Raw genomic sequence first — 21,398 nt, 5'->3', positions numbered from 1 at the left:
ACCCTAATTCCCCCCGTGGAGCGGTCAGATGAGGCTGAACGGCGGCGGCGAAGCCGAGGGACGAGCACGGCCGTGGGCACAGCCCGGCCCGGGAGCGAGGGGCCGGGGCTGAGGAACCCGGCCGGGCCCTGCCAGAGCCTCACCGGGGCTGAGGAACCGGGCCGAGCCCTGCCAGAGCCTCACCGGGCTGGGCAACCGGGCTGAGCCAGCCGGGCCCTGCCAGAGCCTCACCGGGGCTGAGGAACCGGGCTGTGCCAGAGCCTCACCCGGGCCTGGGGGAAGGATGAGCGCCGACACCGGCTCCAGCTGACGGCTCTGAGGGCACCGAGCGTCCCGGCACACACCTGCGGCATGGCTCTGCTGCTCGCCTGGGCGTGTGTGGCTGTGAGGTGAGTGAGCCCCCGCCACTACGCCGACCCCCGAGGGCTCCCCGCAGCCCGGGGCTCTGCCGTCCCTCCCTGCGCCCCCCGGGGCCGGGGCTGACGGGGACTCGCCTCTGCCCGCAGCGTGGGGACGGCGCTGGGGGACCAGGGCGACGGGGCGGACCTCTACTCGGAAAACATCACCCGCATCCTCGACAAGTTGTTGGACGGCTACGACAACAGGCTCCGACCGGGATTTGGAGGTAGCGGGGAAGCCTGGTCCCCTCGGGGAGCCGGCGGGTGGGGAAGGGCGAGCGGCGCTCCGGGTGCCCGGGCAGGAGCGGCTCGTCCTGCACCCGCGATAGGAGGGAGGCGGCGGAGCCCCAAAAGCGGCGGCGAGCAGCAAAATTGGCCGTGCCCTGCAGCCCCTGCCCTTGCGGGGCGGCTCCGCTGCCCTCGAACAGGGGTCCCGCTCGTCTCCCAGCCCCTCTCCGTGTCCCGCAGGCGCCGTGACAGAAGTCAAGACGGACATCTACGTGACCAGCTTCGGGCCGGTGTCCGACGTGGAGATGGTAAGGGCCCCGCTCGCCGCCCCTGCTCTGTTTTCCCGGGATTCATTACGGTGGCATCTGAGTTGACCGTCATTAAAGCAGATTACGAGGCTTAATCTCTTTGACAATCTCTAGGGCCCAGCAGAGCAGTTTGGCCAGAGCTGCATACAGCTATTTCCCGGCCCGCCAGCCGGGGCTGGGCGCACACAGCCTCAGGTGAGGGCACGGCCGCAGGTAAAAGATGCCTCTGGAACCCTGAGAAGATGGTGAGCGCCGTGTGCCAGCCCAGCTCTGCAGAACGCTGCCTGGTGGGAGGACACCGAGCAGCTGCCGGGGAATGGTGGCATTGCTGACACAGCTGCCCCTGTTCGTGCTGGGTGCCCCCAAACTCAGGCAGCCACAGACTTGGGTGCACTCAGTCTGTGTAGACAGAGGTTCAGACTTGGGTGGACTCTGTCTATGCAGCAGAAGCCCCCAGGAACACATTAAGTCATGGAAGTGAGGATGGCATTGCTGTTCTCTTTGTAGACATTGACTTGGGCTGCTATTTTTGCACTTGCACACCCCTCTAACAGTTTGCAGGCTGGAACTGTGAGCTCCGAGTAATACCAGAGTTTTTCCACTGCTCTTCATCAGTCAAAGAGAAGGCATAACCTTGCATTCTTACAAAATTTGCCCCTGGCCAGGTTTAGCTCTGTTTCCTAAGCAACTTCCGCAGAGGCCTCTTTTCTGAAGAGTTGTGAAAATATTACTAAGAATTCTTGGGAAAAAGTCCCATTGATTAATATTAACTTGACACCATAATCCTACTGTGGTGTGACTCAGATCAGTCCTCACTTTGTGAATATCCAAAGGAAGCTGCAGAAGAGTCACTGAGCGTGTCTTTTTGTTTCTGGCAATTAAACACTGATAGCTTGGTCTTGCACTTTGAAAGGGAGACATTTGTATTTCCTTAGACCTCAGTCACTTTGAATTAAATTAGTATCTATGAGAGTACAATGAGGGGTTAGTATTTTTCCTTAATCATGTCCAATTATCTGTTCAATGATTCATTTGTAACTATTCTTCAAATAATAAGAAAATAGGATATGTTTTCATGGATGACTTTTTTAGTAACTACTTAATGATAATAGGATTGAGTGTTTAAGCAGTAAATGAAATGCCATTGACATGTGTGTTAAATTGTCTCATGGAGTTACTGTCCCCACAGGCACTTGGGACTGCTGACCCCCACACAGATGTCAGATCCTATTTATTTCCCACAGGAATACACAATGGATGTCTTCTTTCGTCAGACATGGACTGATGAGAGGCTGAAGTTTAGTGGGCCAACTGAAATTTTGAGACTGAACAATTTAATGGTCAGTAAAATTTGGACACCAGACACGTTTTTTAGAAATGGAAAAAAATCAATTGCTCACAATATGACAACTCCTAACAAACTTTTCAGAATTATGCAGAATGGAACTATTCTTTACACTATGAGGTGAGAGCTTGCCCTGCTTTTGTTGACCTGTATTTTGGATGCTATCAGCATTTTCCTACATACCATATTTTTTCATTATCTACAACTGTTTGTTCTAGACTAACCATTAATGCTGACTGTCCTATGAGGTTGGTGAATTTCCCAATGGATGGACATGCTTGTCCACTGAAATTTGGAAGCTGTAAGTTTTTTTGTCTTTTTCAGTTTGTTAAAGTAACACATTTGGTCAAGAGGAAGATCCTAAGATATTTCTTAGTGACATGGCTGAAATTTTAAGTTGCATTTTTATACTAGAATTTTACTTTTTTGTCTGAGACTCAGACCAATCATATGGACATGCATTTATCCACTGAAGTGTGACTGCTGAAGCATGTTTTATTGTTTATTATACTTACACTTCTGGTAGTCAAAGTTGGTCCTTCAACAAATATTAAAACCTCTGCTACATTTACTATATTACTTATAATTTTGAAAATATGTGGTAATCAATTTTGAAATATTGTGGTAATATAATTTTGAAAATATTTAGTTGAGCTGTTATAATCAATATGTACGTTTTATAACAAATTAAGAGGTGATAGCTTGTTCCTCTCAGGTCCCACCTCAGTCATTCTCTTATTGTTGCTTTTTTTTCTCATTTTGTAATTAATGAGGTTAGGAACTTCCTGGAGTAGAATACATGTTTCTGAGGGCATTTGAGCTACAAAAGGGATTATTCTATTTGTTTTTTCAATTGCTTATAAAATACATAATTAGTAATGGTAATTTTCCCTTCTGTTACTCAGATGCTTATCCAAAAAGTGAAATAATTTATACTTGGAAAAAAGGACCATTGCATTCAGTAGAAGTACCTCAGGAGTCTTCCAGTCTTCTCCAGTACGACCTCATAGGACAAACTGTATCTAGTGAAACAATTAAATCTAACACAGGTAAGATGGAGCCATGTGGAAACTACTGGTGTTGTGCAACATCTTGATAATAAATTACAGGTTTTTTTAATATAGAGTGAATTAATTTATCTTTCGCCATTTAAAAATTATTATAAAGACTCTAACCATTGTCTCCTAAAAGACAGCTTTTCAATACAGTCCTCCCATCAAACACAAAATTTTTTCATTATATCCGTAAGAATTCCCACTACCTCTCCACCCCAGTAAAAACAGTGCATAAAGTGAATATTATTCTGCTCTGTTTCCATAAGGTCACTTTACCTTTTTTTAAGCAGCTTATTTTTATTATGCACTAAGAGGTCTGTGATTTCATCTGAACATATTATGTTGGGTTTAAGCCAATAATGTTCACTCACATGTTGCCAGAATAATGCTGACATACTTGTCTCTTAACAGGTGAATATGTAATCATGACAGTTTATTTCCACTTGCAAAGGAAGATGGGCTACTTCATGATTCAGATATACACTCCTTGCATTATGACAGTCATTCTTTCTCAGGTGTCTTTCTGGATTAACAAGGAGTCTGTTCCAGCCAGGACAGTTTTTGGTATGCTGTGTTAAAGTCTTTGAGCTCAGCATCTACCATTCATTCATTCATTCCTTTCATTACTTGTTTGTTTTAGGGGAATATTCACTCCAGCTGCTCTATTTCCATCTGCAAAGGAAAATAGGCTACTATCTCATTCAGACATACATTCCATGCATCATGACTGTCGTCTTGTCTCAAGTTGTGTTTTGGATTAACAAAGAATCTGTTCCAGCAAGAACCGTGGCTGGTATTTGTGTTTTCCTTTTGTCATTCATTTCATTCATTGTATTGAATCTGTTCTATCAATCAGATACTGCAAGCTAGGGGGCATTAGGAAAGGCAGCTAGTAGGTTTCAGTCAGCAAAAGTAAATACTAAAGTGAAATGATAGTCAATTTGCCTATGAGGGACAAAATTCTTGACTCAGAATGTTTGGGTAGCCAGACTTGTTTGTGACAATTTTTAATTGTATTCCAGTTGTGTTTTTGTATGCAGAAAGGGACAATTTCAAAGCAAATACCATTTTTTCAAGAGGATTTTTTTTTCCGATGGATTTATTGTCTCATGAAACCAATATGAGTTAAAGCTTTAAAAGGAAAAAAAAATGTAATGGAATGGAGTTATTATCTGACATAAGGTCAGATAATAACTGTCCCATCTAACACTCATCCTGGAGTGCTCTCCTCCCCTTGGTTACAAAGGTATCTAAACAACTAACAAGGGCTTTAGATGGATAAAGATCAGTGAGATGAATAATGTCCCTAGCACAGGTTGAAGTTAGAGTGAGAAAGAGGCATCCATACTGCATGGCAGGGCCTTTTTCTTTCTTTCCAGTGGTTTGAATTAATGTTCTCAAAGCTTTGAGTCTCCTGGCTCATACATATCTGAGGTTTGTACTCCAGATATGATATGATATGGTTTATACTCCAGATATGAATCTACTTGATTTTCCTTCATGTTACATCTCTGGATTGTAGAGTTACGTCCTCTACATTTTGAGTAAAACAGGCTTGCAACATAGTGAGCATGGAAGGTAACTACATGCTTCAAGAGGGTGCAAGTAGGTCTGTAGTCAATTTGGTAATAATTATATAAATACCCCAAACATTGGAATAACAGCTCCTAGGTGTTGTACTGAAGAGTAACATGGACTTGAGAAAAAATTTTATGAAAAGAGTAAAATAAGCAACTCTCCACCTCTGTGGAAAATAGTGATGTTAGCATTTTAAAAGGGTATTTCAATCCTTATTCCATTTGTATTTCTCCCAGGGCATAATCTGAATTTGAAGTCCAGGCTCGTTCAAAATCCCATGGATTCTGAATACCTTAATCTAAGGAAAAGAGGGCAAATTCTTTATGACAAAAAAAGACTTCTGGTCTTTTTCACTGAAAAAGAAAATTTTAAAATGGTGAAGGTTTAAAATGCATCATCTTGCAACTACTTGAATTATAAATTTTCACTTGTAAGTCTGAAAGCTAAGTTTGAGAGAAGAGATATTAATAGTAGAAGAATAATGATGTGCCTAAACCAGTTTTTCAGCACAAAATAATTCAAGGACTTTGTTTACCTCCAAAATGGATGCCAGTTATCAGATTTCAGTGTTTGCATTATGTAACGTATTCTTCAAAACTTACAAAGAAGTGTTCAAAATGTAAAGACAAGGGTAAACAATCAGCAGTTGCAGTTTACCAACTGTAATTTGGTATTCAGTTTGATGAAGTAGCTTTCCACAGTGAAAAGCATTTCATCAATATTCACTCCACATGGAGAGAATTCTTATCTATATCTGTAAAAGAATAGGAGACCTATTCCTAAGTTAAATTCCTGCTGTAGTAAGTTTTTATTCAGACACAGAATATATCTATTTTATTACTAACTAGCACATGGACAGATTCTAATCTAATCACACATCATTTCAAAAAGTTCATTCTGGACCTTTGAAATTGAAATGCATCTCAGCATAGTCGTATTCATATAATAAAATGAGTCTGGCAGATTTGGGAGAAGTAGGAATCCTACATATTTCTATACCATCTCCTATTTGTATTTCATTAAAATGTGATAAATAATGACATTGGGATGTAGCTAACCTCAGACAGCTGGCAAGCCACATCATGTGAAAGAGTTGCAGAGAAACTGAAAATAATATCACCCTTTCTGATGCTGCAATATGCTATGACACTGCATCCTTTCCTCCGAGCACAACTCATAGCATACTGCTTCATCAACTCAACATGACCATCACAGTATGACATTAAAACATCTTTCACTTTGCCACCTACCCTTTCCCAACTGCAGAAAATAGAAGAGGATGTTCTCCACCTCACTGTCTTTAAATACCCACAGTTTTTACATTCTAGCAGGCATAATTATAAGTAAATATGAGTCACAGAGGCTTGTATGTAAATGATTGAGTTTGTTCTTGCATTTTCTGCTTGTATCAGGCAGCAGTAGGAAGTAAGTATATTTACTACATTATTAATGCTGCACACTCCAACACAGAAAGAATAAATTCATGAATTCATGTGAAGAACACCATGAGGCCCATGAGCTGCATGACCAGATTTGCTCTGTGAAAATAGATAAGCAGCTCTAGAGAAGTAGCTTTTCTGTCTTTCCCTATCTGTAGCTAGGGGAGCTTTCAAATCAAGATACTCTTACTGAATCCTAAAAAATGTATCCAGTGATTAAAGACAACAGCTCAGGGGACCAAAGCATTGTTACTTGAAATGTTTAGATCAGGCTCTGACTGTTTTTAATGTAGAATTTGCCTGATTTAGTGAGGTTTCTCTAAGCCATGCCTTGTACTACAACTGGAGAAAGAGAGGATCACTGTTGGGGAATGACAATATATAAATCCAGGTTTCTGCCAAACATTCTACTTACTAACCCACCAAGGAAAAATCTCCTTCAGATTTTGAGCCTGGATTTTGTTATAGCCATGTTTATCCAATTCTAAGAAGCTGTCCCATGTAGAATGTTGTTATCTTTCAGTCTCCTCAATGCATTAAGGAAATTTTTCCAGACCTTTTAGATGCTGAATCCAGTACACATGAGTTATTTAAGGATACAAAATACTTAGGAGTCTTGCTGGGAAGTAGGATGACAGCAAAAATCAAAAAGGGTGCTGTGCTTTGGTTTTTTTCATATATATGAATTTAAGAGTATCAGGGCTGAAGCCAAGTTCTGATGTCCCCCATTCTTTCTCCTGTTTCCAAGGAATCACCACCGTGCTCACCATGACCACCCTGAGCATCAGCGCTCGCCACTCCCTGCCCAAGGTGTCCTACGCCACCGCCATGGACTGGTTCATCGCCGTGTGCTTTGCCTTTGTCTTCTCTGCACTCATTGAGTTTGCAGCTGTCAACTACTTCACCAATCTCCAGGCTCAGAGAGCAATGAGGAAGGCAGCCAGGGCAGCAGCACTGGCAGCAGCACTATCAGCAGCAACTGTACCGGCAGAGGACGAGATTGTCTCGGTAATTGCTTGCTTTTCTGATAATAAGCATCATATAGGAACAGGCAGCTGAAGTAGAGAATGCAAAACAATATTAAAGTGATCTTAACCTGAAGCAGATTATGTAACCAGATTGTGTCTATTTATCAAAGACATTGTTTTGATTCCAGAAAATGAAAGTACTTCATTTATTTGTAGTGTTTATTTAAATTTGCAATATGATTTTCTAGGGAGATGTTTATTTGGCAAGATATTTAAGGAAAACCATTAGACTGTTATCCATGATACTTCTCCTGAGCAATGCTGTAGGCAGTGTGGTCAGGCAGCTGTAGTTCCCAGCAAGTCTGCAGAATTTGTGGGACAGTGTTCAATGGAATGAACATGTGCATTGGCCAGATGATTGTGGGATCACTGTAGTGCAAGGGTACAGACCATAGGTGAGCCATTTGGGAGATGGGTAATTAGCCTATACATAAACTTGGCATCTCTTACCTTACTGAAATCTGTGTTAGTGGAAGCTTTGGGAGGAAAAAACATAAATGAAGGATAGATTTTGGTACACGTAAAAGAGAGGAAGTCTTTCTAGTATCAAAATCTGTGCCAGAATTGCTTGCAAATTTCACTCTGTAAATCTCATGCTAAATTGTGAATGCTGTCTCACAGCATATGTTCATCTATTTATCATTGTGGCCTTCCTGTTTCAAAACCAGTTTTACTACCACCACGATTTCCATTTTTAGAGAAATAACAATCTGAATGACATTTTGCAATACCTCTGAATCCATAATTGAGTAAGGGAGGCAGTCTAAGAGGTGCCCATACCAAGGCAACACCTTACCCACCACAGAGTAATTTTTCCACATTTGCTGATAAATAGCAGTTAAAGTTACAACATTTGAGTACTTTCCAACTATTAAAATCATAGTTGATAAGTTTTGCTGACTCTTTTTTGGAGGACAAGCAATCAGAAAAGAAAAATGAAAAAGTTTACCTCGTTTTATATATCATGAAGAAAATATTGATAACTACTATATCTTGAAGAGGAACAACAGCTTGGACCTGTCCTTCACAAACTTCCTTATTCAACAAAAAATACTACTTTTGTTTTCCCTGGAAAGTCCCTGCTGAGCAATATGAAAACAGTTAGGCTGACTGCACGTGCTGCTGGTGCATTCACTGCCACTGTGGCCACCCCCTCACATTCCCAGTCTCAGGAAAACAACTGATCCAAAAATAATCTCCTGCTTCTGCCCAGATAAGCTAAGAACTTGTTCCTGATGATAGGGCTCCTCCAGATTTACATGATCTATGAATCACAGCAGACCAAGGTAGGCACCAGACATAAAATTTCTGTTGAACAAATGAATAAAAGATAAAGAAGTTAAAAGGCTCAAATTTCTTATCAAGTTCTTCAGCCTTAAAAAGCAAAGAGCAAACTGAAGACCTTCTTTCCTGTTTTGTAAATATTAACTTACTAGGTTTTCCAAGTAAAAACCAACAAAAGACAAAAGAAAGAATCTAGGAATAAAATACACATCTAGAAATCTCACTGCAACAATCTGCTCAAGAAAACTATTTACATCTAGCTGACAGCATACAGATTTAGAAGAGTAGTAAATCCAAGAACATTTAGACCCCAAAGTAAACTCAGTCTCTGAAACAGCTCACAATGTCCACAAAATTCTACAGACCTGATCTTGCTCAAAGCAAGACAGCCTTTTTCAAACCCTGTGCATCCACCACGTTTTTCTCCCAGGATCAGTTCTCTATGAGAACTGCAGTAAGAGAAAGAGCAAACTCGTGAGATCATAAAAACAAAGGGTACTCACAACTGAAGGCAAGATGATGTAGTCAAAAAGATTTCTAGAAGAATTAGCTATTGGATTTAAAAGGTTCCCTTCCAGAAGGGCATTCTGGGAAAAAGGAGTGATTATGGGATAACAGATTTTAAGAAGCTTTTCTTTTTTCATTCCTTTTTTTTTCCCCTTTGGTAGAGATAAGGGAGAAAGAACTTTTCTATGTTGACACATCCATAGATATACTGCAGTCAGTGATATAATTTCATATGAAACAGACCTGAAGTGTCTAATTTGAAAGCTGACAGTGTATTTAATACAGGCTGATTGCACGTGTATGACCATTTCCTCTGGATTGTCATTCTCACTGAGCTTTGTGCTTTTATAACTGCATTACTGATCCTAGAGCAGATATTTTTAAGGTACACAGCATAATACTCAGTTTTCTGCTAGAGTGAGGCCCAAAGTCAAGATAAACATATCTACAGAACATATATATTTAATTTCAGATTAAATGCTTTTTGAAAAAAAAATTAAAATATTAAGCAGCCTTTTTCCCCCTTCAGTCTAGTTAATATTTTTAAAAATTTGATTCAAATAAACTACTGTCTCTCATGCAGGTTTTTATCATCTAGCCAAAAAACCTGTACACTCAGAAAAGAAATATGTCAGAAGACCAAATTCTGCTCTAGTGTAGAATGAAAGGAGGAGAAAATGCTGCAGCCACTGAACTGTGGTGGGGTCAGTATGAGAGCTGAGAGCCCAGCAGGCCTGGGCTGGCTCCAGGAAAGCTTCTCTATTTACCTCAGTTAACTGAGAGCAGGATTTGGCTTGCTCTCTCCATCAGCTGCAGGCAGTCCCTGTGTGAAATACAAAACTCTGGGTGTTCCTCTGCAGAAGACGAGGGCAGCAAGCTGAGCCTTCATCTGGACCCTGACACAAACCTGTTCTTACTCCTGCGGTGGCCAAGCTGGCTTAACATGTCAAAACCAAACATCCTATATATGCACATATAAAACCATGATGGCATTTAGCTTTTAAATCCATTTCAAATGCATATTTTCTATATCATTGCATTCCTCTTGATGGCTTCCTTTTCCCAGGGAGATCCCAGTTCTGGAAGTTTCAGGGGAAGGGAATTGGTGGTACTGTGTGGAGCACACTATTTGCAGAAATGCTTTGTGGGATGGTCAGGGAGTCACCCCATGGATCAAAAGACATCCTTTCCCTGTGAGAGGCTACATGTAAAAGACAAAATATTACCACCCTGTAACAGCTTGCTCACAGCTATGTTCTCTAAGTCCTCATGTTTTAACAGAAATCAGCACAGAGCAGTGCAATACCTGTGGGAGAGCTTCCTTCTCCCTCCAGCTTTGTGTTTCAAAACAACACAGCTTGGGCAGGAAAGGATTCTTATTCCCTTTAACCTGGCCAGCTGCAGAACAGCTGTCACTGGTATAGAGGATTTAGTTTCCTACAATTATGTCAGAATATATTGAGTTTGTTTAATGAGCATCCTGGTGTAGCAGAATACTTCTATCTGGATCACCAACCGCCCTTTAGGATCACCCTAAAACAGCTATATGCTTTAAGGTCTTCACTGACAACACTGAGACATAATCCCAGCAACTTTTTTTCAGGTGGCTAGTGAGAATAAAATAAAGTAAATTTAATTATAGGGAAAAAAACATATGGGCAGACACTGATAGATTTAAGAGCCAAATGTGGCTTTGAAAATTTAAATCTGTTTAATGTAAAAACATATTTTGACAGCAGAGAGGCTCTGTGCCAATTATATGTTTTTTCTGGCATGCTACAAATAAATGTTATGAAGAAACTCTTCCATAGCTCATTCCCTTTGAAAAGAGAATGACCAGGGTTCCAGCCTCTGCTCTCCTTACTGCAGATCTGCTTTATATGACAGCAATTTTAATACAATGGGCATTGGGTATTTTTCAGTTATGCTTCCTGCCTATATAGGTCTTTAGATTTTTCCATGCAAAATAAAATGGCTTTGAAGTAATAGGTAACAGCCTCTCCCCTTATTCACCTTCACTTGATGTTTTGGCTGTATTCTGAGAAAAGTGAATTTCATTTCCTGGAGGTTAAGAAAGATTTTGAACATGGTTTTCCCCTGCTCCAAGTGAGCAATTTAACCTAAGTTATTTAACCCTTTTAATAGGGTAAAAAATAATAAAAACAATTCTGCATGTTTTTCCTGGGTGTTTGTAGCAAAAGTAATTTAAATTTCCTTAAGAGATGCCTGAAGCTAGGGCTATTAACAACTTCTAAACTATACTCAGTTTTTGATTATGCAGGACACTGCTAATAGCCATTTACGCATTATTTGCAATATACTTCTTTTAAAATCAGATTCCACAGATGAGACATTCAAAGTGTCCAAATTAGGGTTTATAATGAATCTGAGCCATGAGATGGATATTGAAACTGCCCAGCACTGTATTGAAGGAGGTTCCTGAGTACATGGCCAAAAGATGCTGTTGCACAGTGCAATGAACTTTCCTGCTGGAGGTTGCTGCCTGTGGATTGTTCAACAGCCAAGGAGAGGCTTTGCAGATCACACTGGTGGATGTAGGGGCTAAACCATGGTTTACTCCCCCTTTGGGAGATAAGTCACTAGGATGCTGTTATGTTTGTAATGGCTGAAATTTCTCAAACTGTATCTACTAATGAGCAGAGGCAAAAAATGTTATGTATTTAATTAGGCATTCTGCCTTTTAGGCACTGAGCTCTACGTCGAGGTTGGTTTGTGTGTGTGTGGGTTTTGATATAAGGAAAGTTCAGTGTCTTTTATCAAATAAATTATGAAGAAGAAATAACACATTATTTTTATCTAAACTTTTAGGGTTTTTTTCTCATGAACCTCTTTTTACTGCATTGCTAGCAGGAAAAAGAGATGTGAGTAAAAGAGAGATAATGAAGGACATACAGATATTCATTTTTTTCAAGTTAGCCAGTATCTGGGTTGCATATATAAGAGACTGATGTTACTGTTAGATCATAAACCAAACTGATAGTGAGAATATGTATTTGCAGTACAAAGCAACAGAGGAGAGAATTGTACAAATATGAATTACAGAAATCTCTTGAGGGAAAGAAACATAAGAACAAAGTGTATTCATAAATCACAGTTAGCATGCACCAAAGGAATCAGAAAGAGCAGACAAAGAATTTTATTTACTCCAAGGTTATGTGTGATGTATTTTTTTAGCTCTGGAAGGCAAGAAATTTGGTGAAAACCTCCTGAGATATTCTGAGTATAATCAGCTTCTAGCGATATTGAGGAGGGTTGTGAGAGCAGAGCTTTACAGAGAGGATGAGGGTGCTTTGTGAGCTTTCCAGGGGATGAGGTAGCTTGGCTGCAAAGCTCAGTGAGAAGGCAGACTGTACCTTACAGGCCATCTACATAGCAGTGCAGTGTGGTGGTGTCTCACATTAAACAATGGCCTGGCAATCTGCTCTGTGTCACTGCCTGCTCAGACAGAGCTGCAAGTTTAATTGCCTGATGGGACTAACATTCCACATGAGTGCAAGAGTACCTCTGAATCAAAGTTCAGTAACTCCAGAAAATCCATTATTTCCTTGCGACACAGTGTGCTGTGCCTCAGGCTTCTTGTTCTTGCTGCTTGTAAAACAGTCCTTACTTGAGTGATTGGCTCTGGGAGCTATGCAAAATAGGCTATTCATTTCCATTTTCTCTGTTTTGTTAACATTTCATGATGTTATTCTATGTAATCTTTGTCAAAAGGAGAAGTTAAATCTAGATACAGTAGACAAATTACTGTAGCTGCTGTTCAGAATGACTGTAATAAGGAATTATATTCTTATCCTCAGGCCTCCTGTTCTTGGTTTAGCAGTGAATTCCAATGAAAAATATGAGTTGTGGTTCTGGGGCAGCAGTCTGGTCTACAGAAAACTCCCATACTGAGAGACATCCTCATTACGCATCTGAGATAAATTTGGACTTAGAATTCCATATCCTGAGTAGGGATTTAGAAGAAAATAGGTTTGACCCTGTGCTTGGTGTTGTGGGGACACAGCACTGTTAAAGACAGTGAGAAGAACAGCTCAGGGTTTTTTCTTCAGATGAAATCACATTGAGATAATCCTCCTACTTTAGCTGTCCCCCTTCTATAAGAATGAGATTTAATAAATATAAATAAAATAATAACCAGGATTACACTTTTCCAAGTGCTTATTCAAATGATCACAAAGATTTTCCTACCTCCACATTCTAAATATGTTCAGTACTAAACATCATCCAGTGACCATACACTACATCTATTCTACTTACTATTAACTCCATCACCTCAGCACTGTAATTCCTGATTTATGCTTGAATAATCCAGAGTAGAATTTGACCTGCCTCATACCAGAATATTGTTGATAAAAAGGACCAAGATTCCCCTTAACACTTGTATTTTTAGGCACCACACAGTGTCCACAAAAGGTCGTTATTCCACAGAAATTGAAAAACAATACTGAAAAAACAAGATGCCTCACAGTTTGTACAGTTCTGTTCAAAGGAGGGCATGCAGGCAAATGGAACAGAAGTGGAGTGAAAGCAGGAAGGCAGACTCAGCCAGCCAGTCTGTTCATAGAGGGGGATTATTATTATTATGATTAGTGCAAGTGGACATGGATAACCCTCTTTCTGTTTCTGTGACACATCTGTAGCTCATCCCCCATTTAAATCTGTCTGCTGCTTGCTGTGTTACTGCAAAATGCAAAACGAACCATCTGTGTTCCAGATAGGCACAGAGCAGGAATGCTTTTTAATACCCATTCACAACATGATATCAGCCATATAATGTATAGAGGGCAAACTGGAAGTGGTGATTGGTTGTAGGGGAAGAAAAAGGCAATAGGTAAGGGAAATACATACAGAAAAAGTACCTTTTTCCTTTTGAAGTAAGGAAAACTTACTTCAACTCTTCACCTTTTGTTTAGACTAAAATCAGCTGTGAGAAATCCATCTCTCCCTAATTTTAGTTGGACACCAGTCCATTCATTCATGAACAAAACTTGGCATCCTGTTGTGGAAATGTCAATGTTCTGATTCTCTGACAGTTACGATGACTTCTGGAAGGATAATTCCTGTTACAACTATTCTAAGTCACCCAGGAGACACCAGCTGTGCTAGGTTAGTCTGTTATCTAGAAATTGTGGCCCAAGTACAAGAGTGGAAAATGCATTTCAGAAAATGCTTCCTTTCCTTTTAGTGACTCAGTCATTTATCTGATTGACTAAAATCTGTTCCTATGCTTAGAAATCTGCAAGATAAATCCCAAAAATGCTGACAGCAGGCTACATTTATGTGAATGGTTGTCATTAAATCACTCCCAATGAATGGCTTTAGAAATTGCCTATCTAATAGCGTTTTTCTACCTTAAAATCAGTCCAATGTTAGTCTTCCATTTCACTATAGATGTACGTGCTGTTATTTTGGGAGTTATTTACATTGTCCAAGACTTCCCTCATCTGCTTCAGTCATTTCGTCATCTCATTCTGCTGACCAGAAAATCTTTGTATTCAAATCCAAGAACATCTGTGTACATTGTGTGATTTTTCTGCACCAGATTTTTTCTTCAATAATCAGGGAAATGAGTTTTATGGACAAAGTTTTAGGCTTAAGCTCCATATAACAGAACACTACAGTACTTCATCTCAAAACAAACAACAAACAAAGTCACTCACGTCATCCTTCTGTATTTTCTCAGCCATCAGATAAATCTTAGAGCTGCTGCCATGCATCCACAAATGGCCATGCTGGGATATGGCAGGAGCAGCAAGGTTTTTGAATATTTCCTCCTATTTGACACTACTGTGAAAGTGAGCAATTGATATCCATTAGAGCAGGCCCAGAGCCTGGGGTAGCTCCTGTTCCTAATCATTTCTGGAAGGAAGAACTCCATCACTTCTAATCTTGGGAAAGTAAAATAATGGCAACGTGGTCCCAAATAAAACAGATGTACAAAATTAATATACACACTAGCCTAGTAAGCTCTACATGTCCCTGAGTTCTGGCTGAATTTGCAGAAGAGTTTTAATACAGCTTTCTGAAGAGTAATTGGACCTGGCTGCAAATGCTGCACAAAATATGGGAGTAATTTGGTTTCATTTCACCATAAATGAAAATAAAAATAGTCCCATTGCAGCTGAGTATATTTGTCTTCAGTTGTATGCATGGGAGTGCTGTGGGAATTATGAGATATATTTAAAAATGAAATTTTATCCTGGAAAAAACAAGAGGACAATTCAGCATTCATGTTTTCAGCAGCTGTAAAGGTAGTCCATTGCCTTTTGTGCAGCAGTTTTCTAGTTCTTGCATTACTCCATTCAGTGTTTACCAAACTCATCAGTAGGTTCAGCCAGGAAGATTGCACCTGAGCCAGCCCATATTGCTGCTTGGTTTAATCTTGATCCATATCTGCACACACTTCAGTCATACCAACCTACTACAATTTGGATACACCATTACTTTCTTTCCCTTTTAGCTCCATCTTCTCTTTTTCTCTCTTGGAGCTTCCACTTATCTCAATGTTAACAATGTGAAAAGCACATATTCTTTCATGGCTTTACAAGAAAGCTTTAGGCCATAAAAATATATATCCTTCTGTATAGATGCATTCTTTTTGTGATTTTCTGATATTGCACTATAGCAGAGAAGCAACAATAAAACCAGAAATTTAAGTTAAAAGGTGGAAAGAAGTCTAAAGGTCACAAAACCTAAGACTCTGTATCCAAATATCACCTTATTTTTTCCTCTTTTTTCTTTCCCAGCATTCTGACTCCAACTCCAACCTGAAGAAGAGAGTGAACTCCATAGCATCTCAGGCAGAGCAGTCTCCTGAGCCCAGCATAATATCAAACACTGCATCCCAGTGTCAACCTCTGCCTGTTCCTCCACCTGCCCCACCACAACCACCAGCCATTGGAGGTGCAAGTAAAATAGACCAGTATTCCAGGATCCTCTTTCCAGTGGCATTTGCAGGATTCAACCTGGTGTACTGGGTTGTTTATCTTTCAAAAGACACCATGGAGGTGAGTAGTAAATTTCCTGAATACTCGTCTATAATATGTAGTATGTTTACTTGCCCAGCATTACTTCAGTTGTTCATTTACTGTTGCAACTCAGTTCATCAGTCCTTTCTGAGTAACACTACAATGCTTTATCAAAAAAAATCAGCTGTAGCACTCAGTACAATGCAGAAAGGCTGTTTGAGGAGGGGAAATGTAAACACTTCTCTCTAACTCACGCTGCGCTGAGCAGAAAATGCTCTGTAAGACAGCACAGGATGACATTCTCAGCAAACAAACTGATCTTAAATCTTCTATTGCTTTAACTGTTGTAAGGAATGCTAGAAATATCTGTTGAAGCCGTGAAGTGAAAGAGATAAGAACTTTATCATAAGATTTTCTCAGGGAGCTAGTACCATAAGTTTCCCCAAAAAGTTTTTATAAAGGATTAATAACTGCAGTATGAAGTTTGTGAATCAAGAGTCCTTAGTTTTGTTCATTTAAATACATTTTTCCTGGTTTTTTTTTTTCATATATATCATACTGTCTTATGCAAATAAAACTGAAAAATCTTTTCTTAAGCTTCTTTGAATCAGGCAGAGAGTAATTACACCTTTAGATATCTATGAGGTCCAGAAGAGACATGTGCCCTGCAAATTAAGCATGTCTAGAATAATCAGTCAGTAATCAGTCATTAAACTTTAATTCTTTGACGCTTTAAATCTCTATTTTTCTCCTGGTTTTACCTAAATAAAGTTAATAGTGTCCTATTTCCTTGGTAAAAAATATATTCATTTCCCTCGTTGCTATAGAGTTTTGGATCTCACTGTACATTGCTGTTTGTTTGATTGGTACATTTAGTTTATTTAGGACAGCTAGGAGATAATGATGGTATTTAGATAGCACCAAATGCACAAAGTCCCTACATCAATAAAAACAGAAATGTGGTATGATTGGGGTCAGGCTGTACCTTTATTTCCTAGATCAAAGGTAAAGCAGGCTGAGGGAAATCTTGTGGGCAGCCAAGAGATGTTGCAGTTCAAAGAAACAAGTCAGTGCTGATCAGCTGATGGTGGCACCTCACCTCTGCTGAAGGGCTGCTGCTCTAGCAGACTCTAATTTTTGCTATCAATATGATCTGGAAATGCTGTCTCTCAGAGATGGGGTGTGCTGCCAAGCAGCTTCTGTGGAATTGTGAGGGCAGGAAGGTAGGAGACACTGTCTCACAAATGTTCCTGCAGATGTCTCTCAAGAGGTCACAGCTGCCAGCTCCTGGCCACTCCAACCCTGCCCAGTGCTAAATTTAGCATTTGTGCCAGAGTCACTGATCCTGCTGCTAAAATATTGACTATGTGTGCAAATGACTTATCTCAGAGGAGGGATTGGAAAAGCTCATGTCTGATCATGACAACTTGTGTTTAGAGGCCAGCTCCTCAGCTTGCCAAGACTCCAGTGATTAAACCGTTCACATTCTGGATCTGGAAATATTTGGAACATACTTGCAATTTCCCCTGGTGGTGATGAAATATTTACACTGAACCTCGTATATTAATAATAACATTAGAACCAGGCTTTTAAAATACTTCCAAAATCTAGGACTAAGTGCTGACTATAAATATTTTTAAATGCTACTGTGAAAGCACACAAACATGGTCAGAAGCTGAGAAATGATGTTCTATAGTAGCATTACAGAACAACAGAAATCCAGCAGCAAGGCTTAGAAAAGAGAACAGTATTGATAGCTGGGTTGTTTTGAATTATGAAGAGTTTAAACAATTGTGTAAATTTTGACCAAGCTCTTCTTCCTAAATTACATTTCTGCATTTGTGTACTCAGTTAGAACTAATAATAATTGTGATATACACAATCTAGGTTTCTAATCCAAACCTTGTGCCACCAGTTGTTACTTAAAACAACCAGGATTCTTTTTGCTTTAAAAATATATTAAAATATATAAGCTTTTAATTCCAAAGAGAGGAGATACAAAAGTTGGGTGAATAAAGCATGGAATGCTTCAAGGGCAGTTAATCTTTTGCTCCCTCAGGCTCAACAGATTTAATGTTGTTACAGTATTATTCAGCTTATTCAATTTAAGAAGTGCATTTTGTGCAGTATTTCAGGTATATTAGCTTTTTTAAGTTACTTTTTTGAGTTCTTGGGACTTTTGTTAAAAAACAAAGAGAGGAAAAAATCTAATTAATTTATTGAAATAGAGAAATTTCCAGTACACCAGTTCTTGTACTGCAACTCTCTGGGATTTTTGTAAGTGCAGTTTGGAGCACAGGAGATCATTCAGCGATTCATGTGCTCAAACCAAACAGGTACCTCCTGTCTTTGGAGGTACACAGAGAATGGATCAGGCATTTCATGGCCCTGTTTGTAAAAGCAGGTTATTAGCACTGGAATCAAAGGTCATTTTCACCTCCTATCATTATTTTCTGGCCAGGCTCTTCCTTTGGCTTTGAAGGAGGAGCAAGAAGAGTTTTTTGCTTCATGTTCTGGATTCAGAGCCTCAGCTGGAAGGAGCAGCCTTGTTAGTGTAGTGACACAGGGCTGCATGAAATGAGGAGCTCTTTTCTGAGCTGTTTGGTACGAGTTCAATACACTACTAAGCAATTTTCTTTGGCTTAGATAATGTGTTACAGAAAAGAAAAAGCCATTTTTATGTACAGTATCTTATAAGATTTATGAGAACTCTGGGGACTGACTACTTTCAAAAGTGCTCCTTGGATAACTTTTTCTCCCCCTGCCACTAATAATTTTCTCTTCAGGTTAATCATCTTTTTTCTTACTATACATGTAAACTAAGAGTATGTAAATTACACGGACATTTTTTGATTTGGAAGTGTGTATAAAGAAGAAGGTGTTTTTAATAAAACGTACACCTTTAAACATTTGAATGTTGTCATCATAGACTGGTTTGGATGGGAGGGCAGCTTGCAGATCATAGAATTCCACACCCCTGCCATGGCAGGGACACTTTCCACTAGACCAGACTGCTCCAAGTCCAATACAATCTGATTCTGAAAACTTCCAGAGATAAACCATCCACAACTTCTCTGAGTAATCTGTGCCAGGCCCTCACCACCTTCACAGGGAGGGCAGCCAGGACTGGACACACGCAAAAATATCTTAAACTGAACTCTGTATTTTATACTTCCATACCTACTGCACCAAGTCAAGCTTTGCAAACCAGGAAGCTTAGTAGCAAACTTTCATTACAAGATTAATGTTTTTCTATATTTTAAATCAAAAACAGCACCATTCTCTGAAGAAAAAAAAATGAGAAAAAAAAATCCAGGTTAAAATTAAGTAATTCACCTGAATGCTTTTTTTTTTTTTTTTTTTTTTTTTTTTTTTTTTTTTACATGGATGTGGATAACATTCATCTTCTGGTCTTAGTATTTCAATAAAGGGTTTAATTCTCTATTGGAACAAGTGGGAAAACATTCAATAGCAATCATCCACTGTGCAACTTTTGATACACAAGATATTTCAGTGTAAATGGGTTTGCACTGGGAAGTAGCAAGAGCATTGCAGAGCATCAATTGTACTGGTCAAAACAAAGGAATTAATTAAACTAGCAAAGTTCTCTCTCTGCATTTGGTTAGATTGTATATTGGTAGAACTTAATATAAGAAAAGGACTACAGAATGTACAAAATAACTGATGCTAGTTTTCAGACCACAGAAAATGCTGTAAGATACTTGTAAGATAAGTCCCTTTTCTCTCAAAAGGTTTTATAAGTTAATGCTACAGGTGCTAATTATAGTGATATCACTGTGCAATTTATAGCACGGAAAAAGTAAAGCATCAGAGTTACTCTGAGAGGACTTAGTCCCTCTCTATGTCAGGTGAATTAAATTAGGTGGAAAGTTTGAGGATGTAGCATCCCCATGATTTATACATGGGGGATGGAACATTTCTCTGGCATATTTCTATAGTTCATGTTCTTCTGTAGGGTACAGCAATATCTGCCATCCACAAGAAGCTCTAAACATTAATGAAAAAGACACATTTGTCTAAATTTGACAAATAGAAAAGTTCTTGAAAGAAGAGCAAACCTTTCTGACAAATTAAGAAAAAGATACTCTAGATTTTTACTTTGTCATACAGCATATTTAGGCTTTGTTTTCTGTTTTAAATCTTCCTAAGTCCTTGAGCCGAATACTAATTTATGACAGTGACCTTGGAAGGTGAATTGCACACTTAGTTTATTTTAAAATTTGCTTGATTTAGAGTGCAAAGAGCCCCCTTTTAAAGAGCAGCAAGTACTACCTTTGCCACATAACCCACAATGCATATGCCACTGCCACATCATCTTGTGCACCTTATTTCTAAATTTTTCTATCTTAATTTTTATATGTAACATTATATTACAGCTTTTCATGTAATAAAACATGGAATAATGGAGTGAATCAAGCTTAGATAAGGAGATGATGTTAAAATTTTGATGATAAATCCAGAAAAAGAAGCAGAGGCAGCTTTTATGTTTAGGAGCACAGGAAGATACAAAGTCATTGAATGGACCAAAGTTGCTGAGTCCTGGATATTATTTGGATGCAGAGAACATAGCAGGATGGCAGGAGAAGAGTTACATAATAAGTCAAAGATGCTAATGATGTCAGGTGGGAAGAAAAAAATAAAGAAACAAGAGCAGGAAAAGTATTTAGCTTCAGTACACTGGTATTATAAAGCTTGTAGTGCATATCATTACATCATTTTTCAGTTTAAGCACTGGAAAAATAAAGGTTAAGAGGAACAGTCAGTGCCATACATGCATAACAACTGAGCTTTGATGATCCAGGTAATGAGCATCAAATTCTAAGAGGATTCTCCTTGTAGTGCAGTTCTATTTTGAGTCTGCTGAGAGAGTTAGAAATACCACAGGTTTGTGGGTTAACTCAGTTGTTACTAAAAGTGGTTAACAAGCCACAGCTTAAATCCCTCTAAACTTTTCTTCCAGTTTTTTGAACCTTCAGCAATGCATTTTCGAAATGACCCTCAGTCCAACTGAAGAACAGCTCAGGATTTCAAGGAAATCACTCAAGGTCACAGAGCATTGAAGAGACTTCAAAGGATTTGTCTGTCCACAGGTGATCTCAGTTTTCAAACAGGGAGTATTTTTATTGGACATTACCTGGATGCAAACTCTGGAAAAATCAGGAGCTGCAAACTTCTTAGGGATCTAATTAATATTTTCTTAAGATTTCTTACAATGATT

The 21,398-nt window shown here is 39.4% G+C and overlaps 1 protein-coding gene across 1 annotated transcript; it reads left to right on the top strand.

Annotated features, from left to right (window-relative positions):
- The first annotated feature begins 351 nt into the window (after nt 1–351).
- On the top strand, nt 352–21,191 carry GABRA6 (gamma-aminobutyric acid type A receptor subunit alpha6). The gene is made up of 11 exons (XM_063168614.1): nt 352–389; nt 507–625; nt 867–934; nt 2,179–2,399; nt 2,498–2,580; nt 3,185–3,328; nt 3,746–3,898; nt 3,975–4,127; nt 7,100–7,359; nt 15,938–16,198; nt 21,141–21,191. The coding sequence occupies exons 1-11, from the start codon at nt 352–354 to the stop codon at nt 21,189–21,191; spliced, it is 1,551 nt and encodes a 516-aa protein (XP_063024684.1).
- Nucleotides 21,192–21,398: the final 207 nt, after the last annotated feature.

Source organism: Melospiza melodia, chromosome 14 (genome assembly GCF_035770615.1).
Source record: "Melospiza melodia melodia isolate bMelMel2 chromosome 14, bMelMel2.pri, whole genome shotgun sequence".
In the NCBI taxonomy this organism is placed as follows: Eukaryota; Metazoa; Chordata; class Aves; order Passeriformes; family Passerellidae; genus Melospiza; species Melospiza melodia.
This window is presented reverse-complemented; position numbering and strand designations above follow the sequence as displayed.

What these genes read in the sequence shown, in the direction of transcription:
- GABRA6 (XM_063168614.1), top strand. Translation starts at nt 352, where the DNA reads ATGGCTCTGCTGCTCGCCTGGGCGTGTGTGGCTGTGAG. An exon ending in CGGTGTCCGACGTGGAGATG is followed by an intron (nt 935 to 2,178) that starts GTAAGGGCCCCG and finishes TATTTCCCACAG; the next exon opens with GAATACACAATGGATGTCTT. An exon ending in TCCAGCCAGGACAGTTTTTG is followed by an intron (nt 3,899 to 3,974) that starts GTATGCTGTGTT and finishes TGTTTGTTTTAG; the next exon opens with GGGAATATTCACTCCAGCTG.